At 36.9% G+C, this 23,611-nt stretch overlaps 1 protein-coding gene and 2 long non-coding RNA genes across 3 annotated transcripts; 2 read left to right on the top strand and 1 right to left on the bottom strand.

Annotated features, from left to right (window-relative positions):
• Positions 1-5,376: 5,376 nt before the first annotated feature.
• LOC105383407 lies at positions 5,377-7,790 on the bottom strand. Its single transcript, XR_960577.3, has 2 exons — positions 7,337-7,790; positions 5,377-6,314 (listed from the first exon to the last, which is right to left on the bottom strand). It is a non-coding gene; the product is annotated as an uncharacterized LOC105383407 (long non-coding RNA).
• Positions 7,791-10,229: 2,439 nt separating this feature from the next.
• On the top strand, positions 10,230-11,232 carry LOC125489614. The gene is made up of 3 exons (XR_007267092.1): positions 10,230-10,531; positions 10,853-11,000; positions 11,136-11,232. It is a non-coding gene; the product is annotated as an uncharacterized LOC125489614 (long non-coding RNA).
• Positions 11,233-15,375: 4,143 nt separating this feature from the next.
• LOC125489622 lies at positions 15,376-16,646 on the top strand. Its single transcript, XM_048625977.1, has one exon. The coding sequence runs from the start codon at positions 15,576-15,578 to the stop codon at positions 16,317-16,319; it is 744 nt and encodes a 247-aa protein (XP_048481934.1). The 5' UTR covers positions 15,376-15,575; the 3' UTR covers positions 16,320-16,646.
• The last annotated feature ends 6,965 nt before the right edge of the window (positions 16,647-23,611 follow it).

The following is a 23,611-nucleotide window of genomic DNA, read 5'->3' as shown; positions in this document are numbered from 1 at the left end:
TGTGATTTGTTTAAATATTATGTTAAAGAGTGGGTGAGTCTTTTTAATACCTAACGTGGTGGATGGAATGACGGATACGAGTAGATCGTGAATAGATCATACATGATTTTTTATAACATAAGCGTACGTACCAAGGAATTATTTACTATTACGGACTTTAATTTCAATAACGAAACCTGATAATGATGCTAATAAATGATCTTTTGATGAAGGAAAACATCGTAAGAAAACCTGTAAACTACACACCTACCTCGCGACCTATCATGGGGAATGGAAAGTCCGGCCTACGGTGATTGCAGTCGTAGGCATGAAATAGGTATGAATGTATGCTAAAAATACCAAGCCATACGCCATAAGAAGATCACAAAAAATTTCTTAGTGTAAGATTATCACTATGCGTCGTAGCTTTAACACAATCTTAATATGTTCATTCTAAAACGTACTCAAACGAAAACGTTTCAACACCAGATGTTGTTGCTGGCATGTTTGAAAGAGGAAAACAATAGCCCACGTTATATCTCCCATTTCCGTACATTTCTGCTAAGAGTTTCAGACATCCGCGGCTCATGAAAGAACCTTTTAAACTTTTAAAATGCTACCGATGTTCCTTTCATACAGTGCGGAATGAAATCTTAAAATTGTGGGACTGCATCCGCCGCTGCAGGTCGCTCTCAAATCAACATTTAAAACTATTCGATTTATTATTATAGTTAAGAACAGAGTCACACACTAACATCAGGCAAAACGTGACCTATAACGACTGAGCGGCCGAGCCATTGACAGGTGTCTACTAAGTTCTAACTATTCGATAAAATCTAATAGTAATTCGTTGCATTCATAACTAGTTTGTCTGGTGTTCAAAATATGTAATGATAATGGCACAGCAAAGTTGTAGGAGGTGCAAGTAGAGGAGTAGGCCAGGGTGCTTTAGCTCATTATTGCCATGAGCAGTGGGGCAATAATATGGCTACTTAAAAAAATATATACCTGTCTTAAAAGTAGAAAATAAACGATTTGAGTAAGACCCTCTTAAAACCGATAGAGTAAAGGCAGTATTGCTTTATTTTTATTTTATAAATGTGTTTAGTTTTTTTTTTGTTATTGCAGTGTTTGTTTGCTTTTAAAGTTGAAGGGATATTGATATCATAAGTGTCTGCTGAAAATATTATCACCTAGCAGACGTATCAACGTACCCGTCATAATATTCAGCATCATTTATTGACTTTAGCAACAACTTGGATTTCGAGAAAAAACTACATGTTATGTTGCTGTGTGTGTTTAAATTAGTGGGTTAGAAAGCATAACCAGGGATTATTTCTTGACTTTTGACACATCTGTCAAGAATTTTATATGGAGATGACGTATAATTGATCAACCTTTCCCTGGTTACGATCTAACCGACTATGGAGAAATAGGAGCTAAGGTGTTTATGGATTTGTAATTTTTTTGTTTATATTTGTATCAAGGACTTTGTATTATTAGTCCTTGATTTGTATGCAATAATATATCATTTTATTTGATGAAAAAGCCAGTTGGTTTCATACAGAAAAACAAAATAGATGTAACACAAAATTAATAAAAATAACATTACATTTACCCTCGCCTCCAGAGATACATTTTGTATAATCAACCTTATCCCCTACTCTAATAGCCGCACCGCCATCTAACTTTTCAGTTTCTTAGAAAAGTGAGCAGATTTATTGAAATAAATTTATCCAACTGCAACTGGCTGTGGACGCAATTTCCTAACTTTTAACCTTTTGCACTCCCTCGGGATAAATTCAGTCTGGTCGCCTGTCGGTCGCTTGTGGGGGCGGTGTTGCACTGCGTCCGATACGACGACAACCAGAAAAAAACTGTTGCTTCTAAATAAAACAAAGGGTTACAGTTTTAAAGCATTTTCAAAGATCTTATCTGGTATTGATATGTTCAACCACTTTTTGGAAAATACTTACATCAGCATGATTTTTTCCCACGATTTTCAATTCAAAAGGCTTTTAGGTTAAAATACTCACACTCATATTATTTATATTTTACATGGGTGCCAGTTAACTTACTAATTTGTACATAATAGGTACCACACAGTAATTTCCAAACTTACAATTAAATCAATCATGTTCAAGAAAAGTATGCAAAAAAATACGAATTTAGCCCCTTATGTATTACTAAACGTTTATTATCTCAGGTATTTTTTTTATTTTCCTCGTGATTTGTATCGGGATCTCATTGGCCGTACTGGGTGGTAGTGTGAAACCGCTCTAAGATGTGTAGGTCCCCCCTGATTATCCGAAAGGCAAACAGAGCGGTGTCACTTTGTCAAGAGAAAGATGCAGAAAAAATAAATAGGAGGAATATAATACATATATATCAAAATTATTTTCAATAATCTTTACATGATGAAGGGCAAAGACTCACAAATTCACGACTTTTGCAACTCGTTATATAGCGAAATTTGACCAAGAAGTACATAATTGGTTAAATTTCTTTGAAACACACTCGTCAAGCAATGGAATTTGATATTCTTTTTGAAAATTTAATCACACACATGTATGTATATTGTATAAATATCACACATTCCAGTATTTTTTTAATTTCCCCATACCTACACATGGTTTTTTAACTAAACAGGGATGGGAGTGCGAAGGGACAGCTAGTTGTTAATTATTATAGAAAGAAATAAATTTAATTGATATGCATTTATTTTCAATTTGATAAGACGTTTAATTAATAACCACGGTATAATACGTGTAAAACTACCGACCATGAAATACAGGGTACAGATATCTGATACGGGGAAATGATACAATGGCATATCATGATACAAAACGATATATCGGGCATGACTACAGAGCATTGCGAATACCTTAAACCTGTTAATGATCCTGCGTAATGAACTAATGAGTGATGAACCGAGTTTCATACATTATTGTGGAAGTTTCACTGTCTGTGGTCGTTTTGATTGATGCGATGTACGAATGTGGGTTTCAACATTTCAACTCATTACCCCGCTGGGGTTGACGTCGTCATAGTCATTTGTTTCTGTACAGTCTGGAATACAGTGACCGGGTGTTAATTATCATTCGTGAATCTGTTGGTTGTACAGTCAGCAAAAGAGATAAATGTCGACGCCAAAATGAACTTCAATACCTTACAAACAATTCTCCATTCAAATAAAAGCCACATTAAATATCATTTAAGGATTTATTTCGTAGCTTAAAACCTAATTTACTACATCCAAATTAAACAACATAAAGTAAATCAAAACGCCAGATTATAAATAGAAATAAAACAATACATTAATCAAACGAAATCTCAACTCGAGTACGGTTGCATTCCATTTCCCCGTCTATCATCCTTTAAAACCTCTCACTTCAGAGATTAAAAACATTTCTCACGACGAACACAAAAGACTTTGAAACCCATGGCTCAAGAGAATTCTCCCACTTGGAACAGACGGCCCAGTGATCCTCAACGCGTGCTATTTTATTTAGATCTGTCGTTTTTTGAGTCAAAAACAATAGACTTTGAGATTTATAATAGCGGTAAGTATGTATAATTTATATGTGTATTAAATATTTATTGTACACAGTTCGTTAGAGTTTCTTTGAACAACATTGGAGATGATTCGTTCTGATATCTGACCACATATGTGCAACTGCATAATAATTTTACTGAAATACTGAGATTGCAAAATCGAGAAGCGGAAACAAATATATTCATAGGTATAAATGTAAACAAAAATATTTCATGTAATGTATAGTTTTTATCGCATCGTAACAGGCAGCGGACAATACACGTCTTGTACACATCAAAGCAGCTAAACTTTAAAATCATTTACAGCATCGCTTCCAAAAACTCCACTTACAAATCTCCAAAACACAATTCAGCAAAAGATTAAAACAATGTTCTCCAAACACAAGTCTCTGGGACAGCTAACAAATCTTCAGAGTGCGATAATAAATGTTCAGACTTGGGACTTCTCAGTTTATCTAGACGTCTATCAGGCTGTTTGGCGACCGGCCATGGCTCTATCGCCTAGATCCGTGATAGCGGGGACACGCGCTGGCTTGCTGATGCATCGTGACGGGTGCTGCCGTAGTTGACTGCCTCTGGAATAGAACGGGATACAGTTTAAGTGATTTAAAGTAAGCTTGTTGCTTATGTTATGTACTTTACATTTTAGCCCCCCTTAATAAGACATTGTGAAGGGAATAAATTTATTTATGTTTCGTAATAAGTTTGCTCTACATATTTTAGAACTAAATTAAAAACACATACAGTGTTTTTTCAGAAAGGTTTATTCATTCATTACACGAACGATATCATACGAGAATACATGCAGAGTTTTGTAGTGTTTTAGGTCCTGTGAATACGGGAGTTAATTTTTATGATCATACTATAGGCCTCTATAGGCTCTTGCATACTGTGCTAATGTGTAGTTCAGACTGACTCCACTCCACAGACAAATCTCGGGCTCTTTGCACATGACAGCACTATCATTGTTGCTGTGCAACCAAAATAACTGCCAATACCTACAAATTGAAATCCGACTATCAAAGGAATATCTGATTTAACCAATCGAGCTACGTTGTTATCGCTTAACATCGTTCCTTGAATTAAGCGCTTTAAAACCACCCTACTAGAATCTAGATTCGCTATTCCAATCAAAATCTGTAGAATATGTAAATATTTAAATTGCGAGACATCTTTTAGATTAGATCCATCTGCGCGCAAATACATTTTGAAAAAGAATTTCAGAATAATTTCGCGTTTTTATGGTTCTAATTTCCCCATACCTACACATGGTTTTTTAACTAAACAGGGATGGGAGTGCGAAGGGACAGCTAGTTGTTAATTATTATAGAAAGATATAAATTTAATTGATATGCATTTATTTTTAGTTTGATGAGACGTTTAATTAATAACCACGGTATAATACGTGTAAAACTACCGACCATGAAATACAGTGTACAGATATCTGATACGGGGAAATGATACAATGGCATATCATGATACAAAACGATATATCGGGCATGACTACAGAGCATTGCGAATACCTTAAACCTGTTAATGATCCTGCGTAATGAACTAATGAGTGATGAACCGAGTTTCATACATTATTGTGGAAGTTTCACTGTCTGTGGTCGTTTTGATTGATGCGATGTACGAATGTGGGTTTCAACATTTCAACTCATTACCCCGCTGGGGTTGACGTCGTCATAGTCATTTGTTTCTGTACAGTCTGGAATACAGTGACCGGATGTTAATTATCATTCGTGAAACTGTTGGTTGTACAGTCAGCAAAAGAGATAAATGTCGACGCCAAAATGAACTTCAATGCCTTACAATCATTTTTCCATTCAAATAAAAGCCACATTAAATATCATTTAAGGATTTATTTCGTAGCTTAAAACCTAATTTACTACATCCAAATTAAACAACATAAAGTAAATCAAAACGCCAGATTATAAATAGAAATAAAACAATACATTAATCAAACGAAATCTCAACTCGAGTACGGTTGCATTCCATTTCCCCGTCTATCATCCTTTAAAACCTCTCACTTCAGAGATTAAAAACATTTCTCACGACGAACACAAAAGACTTTGAAACCCATGGCTCAAGAGAATTCTCCCACTTGGAACAGACGGCCCAGTGATCCTCAACGCGTGCTATTTTATTTAGATCTGTCGTTTTTTGAGTCAAAAACAATAGACTTTGAGATTTATAATAGCGGTAAGTATGTATAATTTATATGTGTATTAAATATTTATTGTACACAGTTCGTTAGAGTTTCTTTGAACAATATTGGAGATGATTCGTTCTTATCACATATAAGCAACTGCATAATAATTTTACTGAAAATTTATGATTTGTGATGAATACTGAGATTGCAAAATTGAGAAGCGGATACAAATATATTCATAGGTATACATGTAAACAAAAATATTTCATGTAATGTATAGTTTTTTATCGCATCGTAACAGGCAGCGGACAATACACGTCTAGTACACATCAAAGCAGCTAAACTTTAAATCATTTACAGCATCGCTTCCAAAAACTCCACTTACAAATCTCCAAAACACAATTCAGCAAAAGATTAAAACAATGTTCTCCAAACACAAGTCTCTGGGACAGCTAACAAATCTTCAGAGTGCGATAATAAATGTTCAGACTTGCGACTTCTCAGTTTATCCAGACGTCTATCAGCTGTTTGGCGACCGGCCATGGCTCTATCGCCTAGATCCGTGATAGTGGGGACACGCGCTGGCTTGCTGATGCATCGTGACGGGTGCTGCCGTAGTTGACTGCCTCTGGAATAGAACGGGATACAGTTTAAGTGATTTAAAGTAAGCTTGTTGCTTATGTTATGTACTTTACATTTTAGCCCCCCTTAATAAGTTAAGTTTATGTTTCGTAATAAGTTTGCTCTACATATTTTAGAACTAAATTAAAATCACATACAGTGTTTTTTCAGAAAGGTTTATTCATTCATTACACGAACCATATCATACGAGAATACATGCAAAGTTTTGTAGTGTTTTAGGTCCTGTGAATACGGGAGTTAATTTTTATGATCATACTATAGGCCTCTATAGGCTCTTGCATACTGTGCTAATGTGTAGTTCAGACTGCCTCCACTCCACAGACAAATCTCGGGCTCTTTGCACATGACAGCACTATCATTGTTGCTGTGCAACCAAAATAACTGCCAATACCTACAAATTGAAATCCGACTATCAAAGGAATATCTGATTTAACCAATCGAGCTACGTTGTTATCGCTTAACATCGTTCCTTGAATTAAGCGCTTTAAAACCACCCTACTAGAATCTAGATTCGCTATTCCAATCAAAATCTGTAGAATATGTAAATATTTAAATTGCGAGACATCTTTTAGATTAGATCCATCTGCGCGCAAATACATTTTGAAAAAGAATTTCAGAATAATTTCGCGTTTTTATGGTTCTGTCTGCAAAAATATAATTTAACAAAGAGATCGCAATTGAAGAAAGATTTATATTAAGCTGTGTTGAATATTTAAAGTATTAACTAAATTTTACAATTTGAGTTGAAAAAATTACGCTAAAATTTGTAGTAGGTACACAGTAGTTAGTCTTAATATCAATCGTTAAGTAATTTAATACCAGGGTAAATCATTCACGGCTTCAAGAAAAAATAATATCCAGGTCATATTTTGAAATAATTGTATAATTATTACCTAAGTATTCCCAGCTTGCCAGGTATGGAGATTGTGGCAATAACAGTCCTCAACGGGGCCCATATGAGTGGACAATGTACGTGTTTGTACATGGTTGTAAATACCTTCGACTTACACATCATAACATTGGGTCTTCAAGTTGCGTCACGCGTGCGCCTGACGAAGGCTTTAGATCTTTCCGAAGCTCCATTTGTGAGCGGATCGCTTGTATCGACATGTATATTTTAGTTAAACACCTGCACACGAGATTCAGAACAAACAAACCGCTGCACATCAACACAACTATGACAACAAAGGACAAAGCATACTTTTCTAATTGCTTCATGCCGTGATATATTGAATTAATTTAGAAATTTCATATTATCAAACAGATTTTGTGAAAATTGTCACAATGACAGCCACTGATCCATAGTTTTTAATGTTTTTTTCTTTTGTCAATCAAGGCTAAGACTTAATGATGAAAATGCCAGCGGCCGCTACACGGGTTCGTTATCGACGTCGATAAACGCATTTATAATGCGAGTTCCACCAACCATCACGCCGTACTTATGGCAAATCACGATAAAGTGACGTTTATTTTCGTCGATATCGAACGCGTGTAGCGACCGCAGGTGTTGTAAGAAGAGACCATACAGTGAAGTCACTATGCCAATGATTGACTAAGGCTACATCCGCGCAGGCAAGAGGTTTGGGAAACGAACGCACAGTAAAACGAACGTTTCACAATCTTCTTGAGCGGCCACATTGCGCGCTGTATCAAAGCTTAGCGTGTATCAAAGTGAACAAACGTATTGGTTTTTTGTCGTGAGGCTCAAAGGTGACTGGCTAGGCTCTAAGAAAAACTGTGTGGTCGTAGCTTATACCTATGTTTGGGACATTAGACTACATCGTGCTGGGCCGCAGCGCAAAAGTCACCGGCATGTATTTTATACATGAAAATCACATGTATTTATATAAATCGCGGCGTATTTCCTGAGTCAACTGAACAAGAACAATAATTGTACACTCCCACAAGACATAATATTAATCAATCATAATGTACACCTTAATTAATCTAGCGAGTAGACAGTGATGCAGTGGTTCCTTGTTTAGTTTTGCAGATATTATAGTGGGTACATCCGTACATCCTATGTTACTAAGGTTTTCTGGGAGCTTCGCTTTATTTGAAAAGGTTAATCCATGCGAAAATACTATTAGTTAATCCAGTATAAATAGGTGCACACTCATGGGGCCCAATTCTGGTGACTAGAAACATGAGGTCCGCAATGATCCAGGTCAGCGAGGCAGTAAGATAATAAATAAGTAATAAATATGTGAGGACATCTCACACACGGCCATTCGACCCCAAGCTAGGCAGAACCTGTGTAATGGGTATCGGACAGCTTATATAAATCACAGATACATAGATAGATACATATTAAATAGATAAACGACAACCAGACACAAGGAAAACACAAGTGCTCATCACACGAAGGTTTGCCCTGGGCGGGATTCGAACCCGCGGCCCCAAGCTTCAGAAGCAGCCTAAGCTACGGTGCCGACAAAAAAGAAATTACATTATTATTTAAAAAACCTGGTAATTTACCGAGATATCTCTACTGGTCGAAAATAATCTCTATAGTTGACATTATCTCCGTAGTCACCAGAATTAGTCCATGCTTCTATCGCAGCTTTAATTTGAGGTTATATTCTAATTTACAAGCGGCTGGTACTAAATAAATTACCGAGCTATAATTTATTTGTACTGCAAATGACCGCTATAAAGTTATAATGGCGCCTATACCGGGAAATAATTATTAGAATAGAATAGAATAGAATAGAATACTCTTTATTTTGCACCATTAAAGATAATATTACAATTCACAACTTATATATAAAATAGCACAAAAAAGGCGGCCTTATTGCTTAAAGCAATCTCTACCAGACAACCTTTGGATGGAAGAGACAATTTTAACATAATTAATGGGAGTAGAGGTGCAAGGTATACTAATTAAACAGTACATACTATAGACTATATAAATAAATAAAACAACACAATATATAATATATATATATATATATATATTAACCGTATAACCAAAATAACCGTGCCTTCGTACTTTGTAATTTACCTACTTATGTAGATAGATATGATTATGTTGTTGATGTTTCGCACATCTAGATTACGTGAACCCACCATCCCGCAGTGGACCAGCGTAGTGGGAAATGGTCCAAGCTTAAGAAGGCAGTTTAGACCTTGGGGATATGCAAAAAGGTTCCATTCGAGAGAGCCAGGCGCAGGTGCGCAGTGATGACTTACGGAGCCGAGACGTGGTGCTTCACCAAAGGGCTTATCCACAAGCTCAGAGTTGCTCAGCGTGCTATGGAAAGGGCTATGTTAGGCGTGTCCCTGCGAGATAGGATTCGCAATGAAGAAATCCGCAGGAGAACTAAAGTTACCGACATAGCCAAAAGGATTAGCACGCTGAAGTGGCAATGGGCTGGCCACGTAGCCCGCAGAGCCGACGACCGCTGGAGTAGAAAGGTTCTGGGGGCCTACTCGGTAACGCGAAAATCGAAATAACGTTCATCGTTCGGGCCATTTTCGCACTCTGTAGGGAGAGTTTTACGCACGAACGAACGAAACAACGAAGTTTCGATTTTCTATACAAAATGGTACTCTGAACTGCAATGTCAAACACGTAATATTGAGTTTGACAGCTCATTTACTGTCAGTTTTACTTCAAATTTCACGTCTACACAAGAGGTAACGTTGAGATATTCGTTTTGCTGTAATTGCTGAAAATAACATAAAGAATGGCTAGGTATTCGCTGATGCAAGAAATTCTTCGGGACGAGAGAAGGAAAAGGCGAGAGGCCCTAAGAAGAAACTTCCGCTTGCACACAATTCCCGACTCTGAATTCGTAAATAACTACCGTCTGAGTTCCAAACGCTGTGTGAAGAGATTGTCCCGTTTCTTCCTCCAAGGATACGACACCGGGGTATTGATCCCATGAACAAGTATCTTATTTTCATATTACCTTTAACCATAAAAATCAGACGATAAATAACGTAAATATCAGACAATGATAAAACATAACTGACTAACATAATTTCCGGATTTATTTCAGATTTTGGTAGTATTAAACTTCTATGCAAGGGGTAGTTATCAAGGTGCCGTAGGCCTCAACAGCGATGTGACTCTGATTGCCTTATATTGAGTATTGATGCATCATACACATCATCATACATTGGGCATATGGGCCCAACATGAGATAAAAGCTCACATGGAAGAACTCTCAATACAGGGATAGACTACATACCTACTGGGTAAATGTTCCAAATATAAATTCAAAGAGGTAACGCTGCAAGCATTATGGGTACTTTTGGGCCAGGTATGACTCGTGGCGGATTATTAGATTAATTTAATTTTACTTTTTACTTTGACGAAGCATGTTACGCTGACGATGACGATGTTCTTCACAGAATGACGAAGATTGATTTGTTTGATGGTATAAAGTTGTGTAGATAAAGTATTTATCCATTCTCAACCTAAACTATCTCAAAGCCCAAAGCGAGGTGATGGATGTATTATGTATGTTGGTAACCCAAAATAATAATGTATTAATCATTTCATAACATGTTCTACAGGTGACTCAGGGTATCCTCTCCGGTCATTCATGATGACTCCAGTGGACCATGCAGTAGACGACTCACCTGAAGGCCGCTACAATATAATTCAGAAACGTGCCCGTTCCACTGTAGAGCGCACATTTGGAATACTAAAAGGGAGATGGAGGTAGTACCTATTAAGCATACTTAATCCAATTGCATTTATTCATAAATCAATTGAAACATTAAACTTACCTACACAACATGTCTCATTATTATAATACTTACCAATTAAAAGAGTTTAAATAAAGTTTTTTTTCAGATGCTTATTAGCCGCCAGAGAATTAAATTACACTCCTGAGACCGCTGGCAAAATTGCAATTGCATGCAGTGTATTGCACAACATTTGCATACATGCTCGGCTCGACCATTCAGAATTAACAGAGGAGGACCTCGCAGCTGAGAACGCCCTGCCCATTCCCCAGCAAGCTGCAATTCCACAAGGACGGGCATTGGAGGAAGGAAGTAGAGTACGCAGAGTACTAATACATTTATTAGAGGCGTAATATGCCCCCGGCTTTGTATGGATATACTTATATAAGACAAAACAATCCTTATTGTGAGGTTGTAGAAGAGATTACTTTTAGTAATACGGCCACTGATTGTACTATTTTCTTTTCTATGTTTGTGGAACTGTTTCTGTTTGTGTGCAATAAAGAGTATTTTATCTTTACCTACCTATATTTTTTTAATTTTCATTGTTTCTGGTATGAATGTGTTTCTATTATATCCATAAAAATATGGTTTTACCGATCCTAAGATACTTACTTTGTGTGGATACATCTATTCATGCTAACACACTTATTTATAAAGAATAAAAAAAATTTTCTAAATGAGAGATTTTTATTTTTTGGTTTCAGTCAAATATTGCTACTTATTGCTTAAACACTGATAAAATGCACTGTTTTCGCGCAGCCCCCCAAAGCATTCAGCTTTTGGGCGATTTCCTGCCACAGGCGATTGCTTCGCACTCTCCCATCTACGCTCCTCATACGACCGCGCGCGAGGTCTTGGTGCTCAAATAAGAACTCCAAGAGCTCTTGAGTCGTTGGATCTCTTCTGCGCCCGTCAGGGCGCAGGCTTCGGGTCTTGAGGAGTCCCTCTTTACCCGGGCTTCTGCTCCAGGGCCTACTAGCTCCTGGGTCCGTGGGGCCGCCTGTTCAGTCAGGCGGCGTCTGGTTGGTGTTCAACGTCTCAGTGAGCCGCCGCATCGACTGGTTGCCGACGACAGCAGCTCACGAGGGAAAAGAGCTCTTGAATCTGCTCCGTGCTGCAGTTCCCAGACCCAGACATGGTAGAAAGAAATTAACTTTGGCGCGTTCAACTTCAACTTAACTTTATTTTGTGTTTGATTTTTTTATGAGCCTCTTTGACAGAAAATCACAGACTACCATAGTGAAAAAAGTAGAGTAAAAATATTTTAATTTTATCAAAAATTTGTAATTTAAACGTCTCTGCGTGAAAAATCATTTAAATAAATCAGTTTAATGTACATAAAAACAAACAGTGCATTTTAATTTTACGTAAAAATGATAATATGCAATGTTTTAATAAAACCGGTAATTTACCGATAAGCCACTTGAAAGCCCAACCAATACATTCATTCATTACACTATTTCGTTCATTCACGTAGTACCTCTATGATTTGTCTATGATTTTCGAAGAACGTAGCGCGGCCGAAGTTGGTACAGAGTACCGATATGCCGTCATTAACGTACGGTTTTCGATTTTCGTATTTAACGACGGAACGTGTTAGAGAGTAGCCCTCCTGGAGTGGAGACCCCGTGTCGGCAAACGGCGTGTCGGTCGCCCCCCAACCCGTTGGTCTGATGATCTGCGGAAGGTAGCGGGAAGCCGCTGGATGCAGATGGCGGGTGACCGTTTGGGGTGGCGATCGTTAGGAGAGGCCTATGTCCAACAGTGGACTACAGAAGGCTGAGAGAGAGAGAGAGAGGCGCAAGTACTTACTCACCCACAAAGAATAGTATCTAGGTATATAAAAACCTCAACCTTACTTTTACATACAGAAGCCACACAACACATTTTAAAAACACTTCGTTATTAAATCTCAATACTTTTGCATACACAACACACTTTTAATCTAAGACACAATGGCGGGTACTTACACTCGACAGTAATGGAGTCTTTGATAAAATGAAATCTCTGCATCGGTCCCTTTGAAGGGATCTTTCATATATAAATTGACTCGTTTAGAAATAGGTTCACACTCAAGTGGTAAACGGAAGGGCTTTGGTTGAAAATTGAAATGATATTTGATTTACACTTTAGAGGAGTTAAATTTGCGAATGAGTGAAATTTTGAAATGTCTGTAGATAGAATGTATTGTAAATTATCTAATTTGATATAAGTTCGATATATATTATATATGATAAAATGTATTAAGTACTACCTAATTGCTTTTTCTTTGTAACAACGAAAGTACCAAATTTTTGTTTGTAAAAACTTTACTGGCTATTCATTATGCTGTTTGTTTTCCAAGAAATAAATCAATAAACCAAAAAACATTAATAAATAGTTTAAATAATCTTATAAAAAACTACACTCAAGCACCACTTCAATAATAAATTCAATATCGGGCCGGTCGCCCCAAGGAAAATTATAAGCAAATTCTCGCAACTTAATTAAAAAGGTAATTTATTGCGAAATTCAGTGAAGTCAATTTCGGTGGCAAAAAATATTTACTTGCAACATTTCCGAGCAATTTGCTTGTTAAAGAATTTCCGGCCATTCTTCAGTTTTAATTATCAGCGTTGCACGTAATAGTAATTAATTAATGAGTGAAGCGGGCCGCAGCCCCCGACAATCGAGCTTCAACAACGCTTGAAAAAAAAAGCGGTGGGCGAACCAACTTTTATTCTACTTATACATTTACTATCACAGTCATTAAATAACCTCTATCTATGTTAATGACCTACTGTTTATCAATGGTAGTTTTTTATTTCCATACACTTATAACAGATTGTACCTTTACATATCATACTTTGCCTATTTCTGTGAAGAAATCGCTTCTTTTATCTTCGTTTTTATATATATATATATATATTTACTAATCTACAGGTATTTTAAAACTTTTTATTTTTGTATTTTCCATGGATTTCTACTGAAAGTCTCCACCGTTCACTCTTTTTTATTCTATTCCCTATTATCCCCTCTCCAACTGTTAACTAATTGTAATTACTTTTTACAGATATGAAGGACAACTGTTTTTTAAATTACTAAATACAGAACAAAAATAGCGGTGACTGTTAAGGAAAAGCCAAGGCATTAACTATTCAGGGAGCTGTTTAAATCTGTGAATGTTTTACGAAATTTCCCTGGAGGCCAGCGGACCGACCATTGAGATCTAGCGACGGTTGTTAAAATTTGTGATCCCTGTTAACCGACTTTTTATGGGATTGAGATAATTAATGTTTGGCCGTTTTTGTGGTTGGTCATAAGTAGGTAGCAATGTTCATATTATTTTTTTCTGAGTTGAATTTCATCAGAGACGTTTAAGAAATTACCCCTTGTTTCTATTTACCATACACTTAGTTTTTCAATTCTACATGGATGCGTACTAAAAATAAGACCTTAAATGCTTTGGTTCAGCATTATGTTCGGCCCATTTTAAAGGTAACGTACCCCAGTACCCCAAGGTATGATATCTATTCAAATGTGATTATATATTCGTTAATGATAATGATAACTTATTTACGCAGTTTGACAAAAGGTGTACTAGGAATGAAATTCATGTTTTTAGGTTTATGAATAAATTAATACTCTAGAAGATTTATAACTTTGACAAGATCTGAATATTCAGCCAGGCCAATTAATTCCCACGCGATGAATAGGTTTATATAATAAATCCTTACTAATATTATAAATGCGAAAGTAACTGTGTCTGTCTGTCTGTCTGTTACTCTTTCACGCCAAAACTACTGAACGGATTTTAATGAAATTTGGTATACATATGGTATAGACCCTGGGAAAGAACATAGGCTACTCTTTATCCCCGAATTCCCACGGGAAAACTTTTTAAGGCGGAGCGAAGCTCGCGGGAACAGCTAGTATAATATAATTTACTTAGAAACACGACGAGGCTTTCGGTTAAGGTCTTAATTATATTAGAATGGTTCGAACAGGTTTTTTTTGCGTTTCATGTAGGTAGGTGTAAAATTATTCTTTGTACACTCGTAGGTAAATCAAACTACTCAGATTTGAAAAATACAGATCGTAGAGTCTTGGTAAGCGGAGTGACTCTAAGTTTTTCTTAAGTTAGAGTGACTCAGTTATCAGTTAAAGTGTTGGATTCAGATAATTATTCCTATATATATATATATATATATATATATATTTATCCTTATATATATATATTTGTCCTATAGGAATACTAAAAAAGATTCAGCGTACTGTACATTCCAAAAAATATGAGATGTGTATTAAAACCTAGAATTTCTCATTATATCACCCTGTATTTAATAATCTGTACATCATATTTTTTTCGGGTAGGTGTAAAAAGTAAACACACATCAAAATTTTAATTAATCTATAATAAAAATAATTACAAGTGTTAATAAAATAAAAAGGCACTATATTATGAAAGTATAAGATTAAATACCTGCCATACATTATTATCTCCTTCGAAGAAGCAATAATACCTGTACTGTTGCATAAACACTGAGATAACCTCAAAACACTAGCTATGGAGAGCATCAAGGAGTCGATTGCTGAGATGATGGGCCAGCTGAATGTGCGAATGGCAAGCTTTGAGGCACAAATAAATAAGTCTCCGGCATCTCCTTCAGCTGCAGGACTGGCAACTGAGTTCGCAGCTTTCAGGAGCTTCACAGTCACTGCATTCAACATGCTCCAGAAGCAGGTTGAAATGTTGGCAAGAGGCATGGATCACCTGGACATGCGCAGCCGCCGGAAGATCCTGCTTGTCCACGGGATACCGGAGGATAAGAAGGAAGACGCGGCCAACTCAGTTGTTAGGGTGATCACTAAGCACACTGAGGATGCTGACTTGTTCTGCAGAGAAGACATCGCTCGCAGTCACAGGATGGGGCGTGTAGGTGACAAGCCCAGGCCCATCCTTGTCAAGTTTAAGGACCTAGCTCTCCGGAACAAGGTGTGGTACTCCAAGGCAAAGATGAAGGGCAGCGGGTTCACACTCTCAGAATTCCTCACTAAGCCGCGACATGAAGCTTTCATGGCGGCCAGGCAGCGCGTTGGCGTGAAGCAGTGCTGGACACGGGACGGCTGCGTGGTGGTGCTGGGCGCTGACGGCAAGCAGCATCGCGTTGTGACGCTCGCTGAGCTCGACCAGGTTTGTCCGCCGACCAGTCAGAACGTCGGTCAGGCGGCACCAAAGGCCACCAGCAGTAAAGCCCCAGACGTTTCGTTGGCTTCCAGTAGAGCGAAGCGAGCTGCATCCAAGAAATAATCCGGTTCGGTAGGAGTGCACTAGACTTTGTTTTTCCCGGTCGCTTTTCGAGGCAAACAACATAGTCATACCCTCTGTTTTTAACTTTTTTTTCTTTTATTTTTCTGTTGTTGTCTTGTGATTTTGTGTTGAATTTCATTTTTTCGGTGGCAACTATCTTTATTTATGTTGTCAATGTCAAGTTGTGAAGCTATCGTAAATGTCAATGTCAATTTTTATTTTTAATAACCCAGTGACAGCTATACTGACATATTATAGTCTGTGTATGTGAAACTTCTTATTATTCTGAGAACTACAGTAATAGATTATAGTTTTGTTTTTCCTCATTTTAAATTTGTTTTGTTGCGTTTAGAAATTGCTCATTGCTCAAACTCTTTCTTTTCAACTGGCAGATGGATGGGTATTTAAAGTACCTAAGTACCAAAACACTTAAATTAAGTATTTAATTATTTTGTTATATTATTAACCCGCGGATAGTCGCGCGTGGGTCGAAAAGACCCAGCACTCTATTTACACCTCGATAACTTCTAAAATAATCGATATAACTAACTGGCGTGCTTAGTACCTTTAAGTTACCATATAGGCTAGCCGCACTCCCCGCCCCGGCCAGATTGCCCGCGGCACTTGGACAGGACGGACATTCAAAGTGAGTATGGGTCTTTTCGACCCAAGAGCGACGGTTTGTGTCAGTATTATTTTTTTGATATTTTTTTTAATTTATTATTTTTTCTTTTCGGAAATGTCACGTAACCGTTTAGACGATCGTTGTAGAGATCACACTGCATTTTTATGCATTAATTGTAATCCGAATATGTGAAAATACCGAAGAAAATACCTAATTATATACTTAATCAATACAACGAAGAAGTAATTTTATATGTAAATTTATGTTAACTTTGAAGGCTGATTGTTGAATATTTTTTTATATAAAAAGTTAATTTATTTTTTGTTAATTAGAAGAATGGTTATTCGTTTATATAAAAATAAGGTTTTTTTATTGATAAATATATAATTAATAAAAATAAGCTGTAATTTATGTTCTTATGTAGATAAATAAGAACATGAAGCATACTACTTTTGAGACTGTCAAAACATATTTTTTTATGCATAAATTCATAAATAATGTTTAAATTATTATAGTTTTATTACTAACCTTACGTTTAATGTACAATAATATCTAAATTTTCTTTTGTTTCGAGAAAATAGAGCAATTTACTTTCGGGTCTAAAAGACCCACATGCGACTGTTTGTGTTACAAAATTTGACGCGAGCACTGGCGGGTTAACTAGGTATAAGTAATATTTATATATTATTATTATTATATATATATAGAATTAACTAATGGATTCTGATCATGACAGTAGTGAATTCCAATTTGATTCGTGTTCCTCTTCTGATGAATTACACAGTAGTGATAGTTATCAAAGTATTCCCACATTAACAGACTCCTTAAAATCAACATTTACTGATGTAAAGAAGAACTTTAACGTAGTGCACATTAATGCCCAAAGCATTCCATCTCAGTATCCTGAAATGTTGGCTACTTTTAACGACAGAAATATCCATGCGATACTTGGTCTCTGAGTCTTGGCTCAAACCATGTCTTCCATCTACTTCTTACGCATTGCCTGGCTTTATTCTTGTTAGAAACGACCGCATTGGTACTCGTGGTGGGGGAGTTGCTATTTATTTGCGTCCCCATATTCCCTACTCAATAGTCAGCATGTCAGCTCAGCCTCCTCCCGACAATGCAGGTGAGCACCTCCTCATAGAAGTGACCTTATCGCACAGTAAAGTCTTACTCGGCGTATATTACAATCCGTCAATGTATAATCATTTCCATCATTCCTTTGAAAAGCTCCTTGAAGACTTTACTCCTAACTACCGGCACATTATAGTCATGGGAGATTTCAATACCTGCCTACTGAGAAATGACATGCGGTCTTCTTCTCTCATTTCAGTTGCAAAATCCAGCAACTTGTCTGTACTTCCTCTCGGTGCCACCCATCATTTTCCCAATTGTGCCCCCACCCTTTTAGACCTAATATTAGTGTCATCTCCTCAACACGTAGCAAAGCACGGTCAATATGGGGCGGATCAATTTTCTTATCACGATCTGATTTACTTATCTTATAAAATACGCCCTCCCAAAGCCAAACCTAAAACTCTACTTCAGCGCAATTTTGGTGGCATGGTGCTGGAAAATCTTCGCAGTGATGCAATAAACACTTCTTGGGACACAGTTTACAGTGCTGAAACAATGGATGACAAGGTGGATATCTTCAACTCTTTAATCATCCAGTTGTACGATGTCCATGCACCTGTCAGAATTGTTAAAATTAAACACTTGCCTGCTCCTTGGCTCACAGACGAAATCAAAGAACTGATAAGTCGGAAAGCTGCAGCAAAATCTAGGTTCAAATGTCGCCCTTCTGATCTAAATAGACAGAAATATATCGCTCTACGTAATCACTGCAATAAGGTGTGTAGGGATGCACAACGACGCCATATTCACGAATCTGTTCAAAATGGTGACCCAGCCAAAGTCTGGAATTTCCTCAGGTCGCTAGGAGTTGGTAGATCTCGTTCTGATTCTATTCCTAAGGACATAGACATTAACTGTCTTAACCAACATTTTACATCTTCAGTAGCCATGGATAGTGCTACTAAGCTACACACACTAAATTTTCTTTCCTCTATACCAACTCCTGACATTTCCACATTTGACTTCAGTCATTTTACTGATTGTGACGTTAAGAGGAGTATCCTTCACATCACATCGAACGCGATCGGTACTGACAGTATCAGTCGGAACATGATTCTTCCTATTCTCGACATTATACTCCCAGTTATCACACATATCCTTAACTACTCCATTTCCACTAAAACGTTCCCATCCTCCTGGAAAGATGCCCAAGTAACCCCTTTACCTAAAAAATCCAATCCATCCTTGGCTGACTTCCGTCCTATTTCCATCCTTCCTTTCCTTTCTAAAGTTCTTGAGCGTCTGATCCATCACCAGCTTAACAGTTTCCTAGTGCGAAACAATTTAATGAATCCGTACCAGTCTGGGTTCCGCCCAGGACATAGCACAGTAACGGCTTTGGTGAAGATCACGGATGACGTTCGTCAGGGTATGGAGAATGGTGAGCTGACGGTGCTGTCACTACTCGATTTCAGCAATGCCTTTAATACGGTCGATTACGACATACTATTGGGGGTATTGCGCTCTCTTAACGTATCTCCAACGGTAACTGACTGGTTTCATAGTTACTTGCATGGGCGCCGGCAGCGGATACGCATTGAAGAGTCATTTTCTTCATGGTGCAGCACCTCGGCCGGAGTCCCGCAAGGTGGCGTGTTGTCCCCTCTTCTTTTTGCCATATTCATAAATAGTATTTCTAATAATTTGTCTTCTTCCTACCACCTTTATGCAGATGATCTACAAATATATAGCCAGGCTCCACTATCCGACCTCTCTGTTGTAATAAACAGGACAAATATTGACCTGGAACGTATACTTACGTGGAGCAACGACTTTGGTCTAAGGGTCAATCCAAAGAAAACCCAGGTGATTATACTAGGTAGCCCCAGATTTATATCCATGATCGACTTTGATTCCCTTCCTTCAATAATTTTCGATGGTGTACGTATAGACTGGAGCAAAGAGGTCAAAAACCTGGGGGTGTATTTGGACAGATGCATGACATGGAAGAAGCAGCTGGAAGAAGTTAGTAGGAAGATGTTTGCATCAGCAGGATCACTCCGTAGATTGCGTAACTTCCTGCCCACGGCCACCAAAATTGAGCTTTCTCAATCTTTACTTCTACCTATATTAGATTATGCTGACTCCTGCTATCTAGATCTAACCGAAGAGCAATTAAATAAGCTTGAGCGTCTCCAAAACTTTTCCATAAGGTTCATATTTGGCTTACGCAAATATGACCATGTTTCCGAATTTCGTGCTAAGCTCAAGTGGCTCCCTATTCGTCTTCGCCGTAATACCCACATTCTTTCTCTTCTATATACTCTATTCTCTTTAATCCAACCTACCCCCCATACTTAAAAGAGCGTTTTCAGTTTCGTTGTGAATCTCACAATCTGAAACTACGCTCTTCCCATAACCTCCGCCTCAATATCCCGCCTAATACCTCAAAATTCTACAGTTCTTCTTTCACAGTACGGTCAGTCACTTTGTGGAATGATCTTCCGGAAACTATCCGGCAAGCACCTACGCTAGCCTCGTTTAAAAGAATGGTAAAGGAACACTACATTAAATCCATAGTCTAAAACTGTAATTGAATCCAATTTAACACTGTGTATGTATTTTTATTATATTTATATATTGTATGTATGTTATATAATATATATGTATTATTATATATGTATTATTATGTAATATAGTATGTACCTACCTCTGTTTAAGTATATTTGTAATATTTTAGTTAGTGTGTAGTATATTAAATAATCTACATTCCTTTTTAACACGTACACTGCACCCAATCTTAATCTCTGTTTCCCTCCATCCAAAGGTTGTCTGGCAGAGATCGCTTTTAGTGATAAGACCGCCTTTTGTACCCTAATTAAGTTACATTTTGTTAATTTTATTATTCTGTTTTGGTGTACAAATAAAGTGTATTCTATCTATCTATCTATCTATCATATACCTGCAGTGCTCCCACATGTGTGTGTGTGTGTGTGTGTGTGTGTGTGTGTATGTGACGTATGTATAGGTATTATTTAGCCTCTAAATGAGAGTGACTTTCCGTTTCGAGCTTTCGAGTGAGTGGCGACGTTTCACGTCTTAAAGCAATTTATTTTGCTAAATAAACTCTCGTTTTATTGTTATGTTTATTCTGTTTAATTTACTTCCGTGAACTTCGAAAAGAAAACGAAGCTATGTCAAGGAAAACCCATATTAATGTTATTTATATTTCTTTGAAGTCATTATTTTTTCCTGTCATCTTCTTTGATAGAGGTATATTTTGTGATGAAATCCGGAATTCGGTTTATTTTAAGCTTAAGTTGCTTATTTTTTGGTGTCAATAGAAATTAATTTCATATTTTTTCAAGTAGAGATGCCTATGGGTAAATTAAAATAACATGAAGAGTAAAAAGTTGTCTTTTTCAACAGATTCTTCTTAGCCGTGATTCGTAGTGATGGTTAATGAATTTGTGAGCCAAGAGCGTAGCAGTGAAGATTGAGTCGTATACATTTGCGAGCAATGAAAAAGTTCCAGTGTAATAGCAAATATGTTTTGTGTTTATGTAATGTTTGCAAAAAGGGTATACACCGAAAATGATATCAGAATTACAAATTTTCTATGGAAAATTATATATTTTTTTCGCGAATTTTGAAATTCTGATTTCATTTTCGGGCTTAGATAAACCATGCTGCACATGTAGGTTTCGGCTTAGTATACCTTTTTCGCAACACCCTGTATATCTAGAGTGCTGTTAAAGTCACTGTAACTACTTTACTTAGATTGAATAATGTCACTGTAACAGTACATGTTAAAGTCACTGTAACTACTTTACTTAGATTGAATAATAGATTTAAACTTGGTTTATGAATTTATTTACAAAGCACACACGTTAGCGTTACAAGATATTGGAGGGAAGAGGAAGTTGAGTGTTGCCACATTAATTATGTTTTATACATATCTGCGGGGGGCAACGTTAACAACTACATATTAAATTATTATAATTTTTGGAAGTACATACATTTTATAACTACACCTTTAACTGAAAACACTACTATGATAACATAGCACTATTGAAAGCTAATCTTACATTGAAATTTACTAGATAACTCTAGGTACGTACTTAATGAAATAAAATCAGAATAACATTCTTTGTAAGTTAGACATTGACATTAGAAAATTACAACAACATATTTTGAACTTAAAGTTAAGTGTGAATGTAGGTATGTTTAACACATAAGTAAGCAAGTTAAGTAAGATAACTGGTATTTTTAATAGGTACACAAGTTAATTAACTTATACTAAGTATTAAAATAGGTATTTTTAATACAAATATAAAATTATTATTCTACAGGCAAAACTACTGTTTTAGATACAGCACGAGTGTGAAGTTTGCCGTTTGATGTTTGAACTTCTACCACCCTAACTTTATTGTCATCACCATGGAAAACCTTTGTGATCCTGCCCATGGGCCAATGAAGGGGTGGTGTATTAGCATCTATTAATAGAACTATATTACCTTCAATGAGATTAGGTAATTCCTTTTTCCATTTTGTCCTTTCATTAAGTGATGATAAATAGTCTCTAGACCATACCTTCCAAAAGTTTTGTCTTACTTGTTCACAACATCTCCAGAATCTAAGCCTGTTTGTTGGTATATCGGTTAGATCAGGTTGAGGTATAGCTGTTAAAGGGCAACCTATAATGAAATGGCCAGGAGTTAAATAAGAGAAATCTGAACAATCCTGTGAAGTTATAGAAAGCAGAGGGCGAGAATTTAATATCCCTTCTATTTCAATCATAATTGTATTAAATTGTTCATAGGTGAATATCTTAAAAGTGGAAATTCTTTTGAGATGATATTTAAGCGACTTTACAGAGGCCTCCCACAAGCCACCATGGTTCGGGCTATAAGCAGGAATAAAATGAAATTTAATTTCTTTTTGTAGTGAATAGTTATGAATAGATTCCTGAAAATCCTTACTACTATGCAACTTGTATAACTCTTTTAGTTGATTGTTACTACCTTTGTAGGTGGTAGAATTGTCACAGAAGACATCAGTTGGAATGCCTCTACGATTCACAAAACGCTTGAATGCTGCCAGGAATGTCTCGCTTGACATATCAGATACAACTTCTATATGCACAGCTTTGGAGGCAAAGCAAACAAATAAGGCTACATAACCTTTGCTTACAGTGCTGCTACGCTTTGATGATTGTTTTATGTCAAATGGACCACAATAGTCCATGCCAACCCGTTCAAAGACCCGGGCAGGATTCACACGGTCCTTAGGCAAGCTGCCCATCAATTGTTTTGAAGCTTCAGCTTTGTGTCTACAACAAACTACACACTTGTGTATTACACTTTTACATTCTCTTACAGAATTAATAATATAATATCTCTGCTGAAGGCTACTTAAGGTAAGTTTTAAACCACCATGCATGAGAGCCAAGTGCTCTTGTCTTATGATAAGTTTTGTTATATGACAATATTTTGGCAATATTATAGGAAATTTCTTTGAATAATTTATATTGGCATGATGTAATCTTCCACCAACACGGAGAACACCGTTCTCATCAACAAATGGA

This window comes from Plutella xylostella, chromosome 15, assembly GCF_932276165.1.
Source record: "Plutella xylostella chromosome 15, ilPluXylo3.1, whole genome shotgun sequence".
NCBI classification, from domain to species: domain Eukaryota; kingdom Metazoa; phylum Arthropoda; class Insecta; order Lepidoptera; family Plutellidae; genus Plutella; species Plutella xylostella.
Note: the sequence above shows the minus strand (reverse complement) of the source record. Positions and strands in the feature narration are given on the sequence as shown.

What these genes read in the sequence shown, in the direction of transcription:
- LOC125489622 (XM_048625977.1), top strand. Translation starts at nt 15,576, where the DNA reads ATGGAGAGCATCAAGGAGTCGATTGCTGAGATGATGGGCCAGCTGAAT.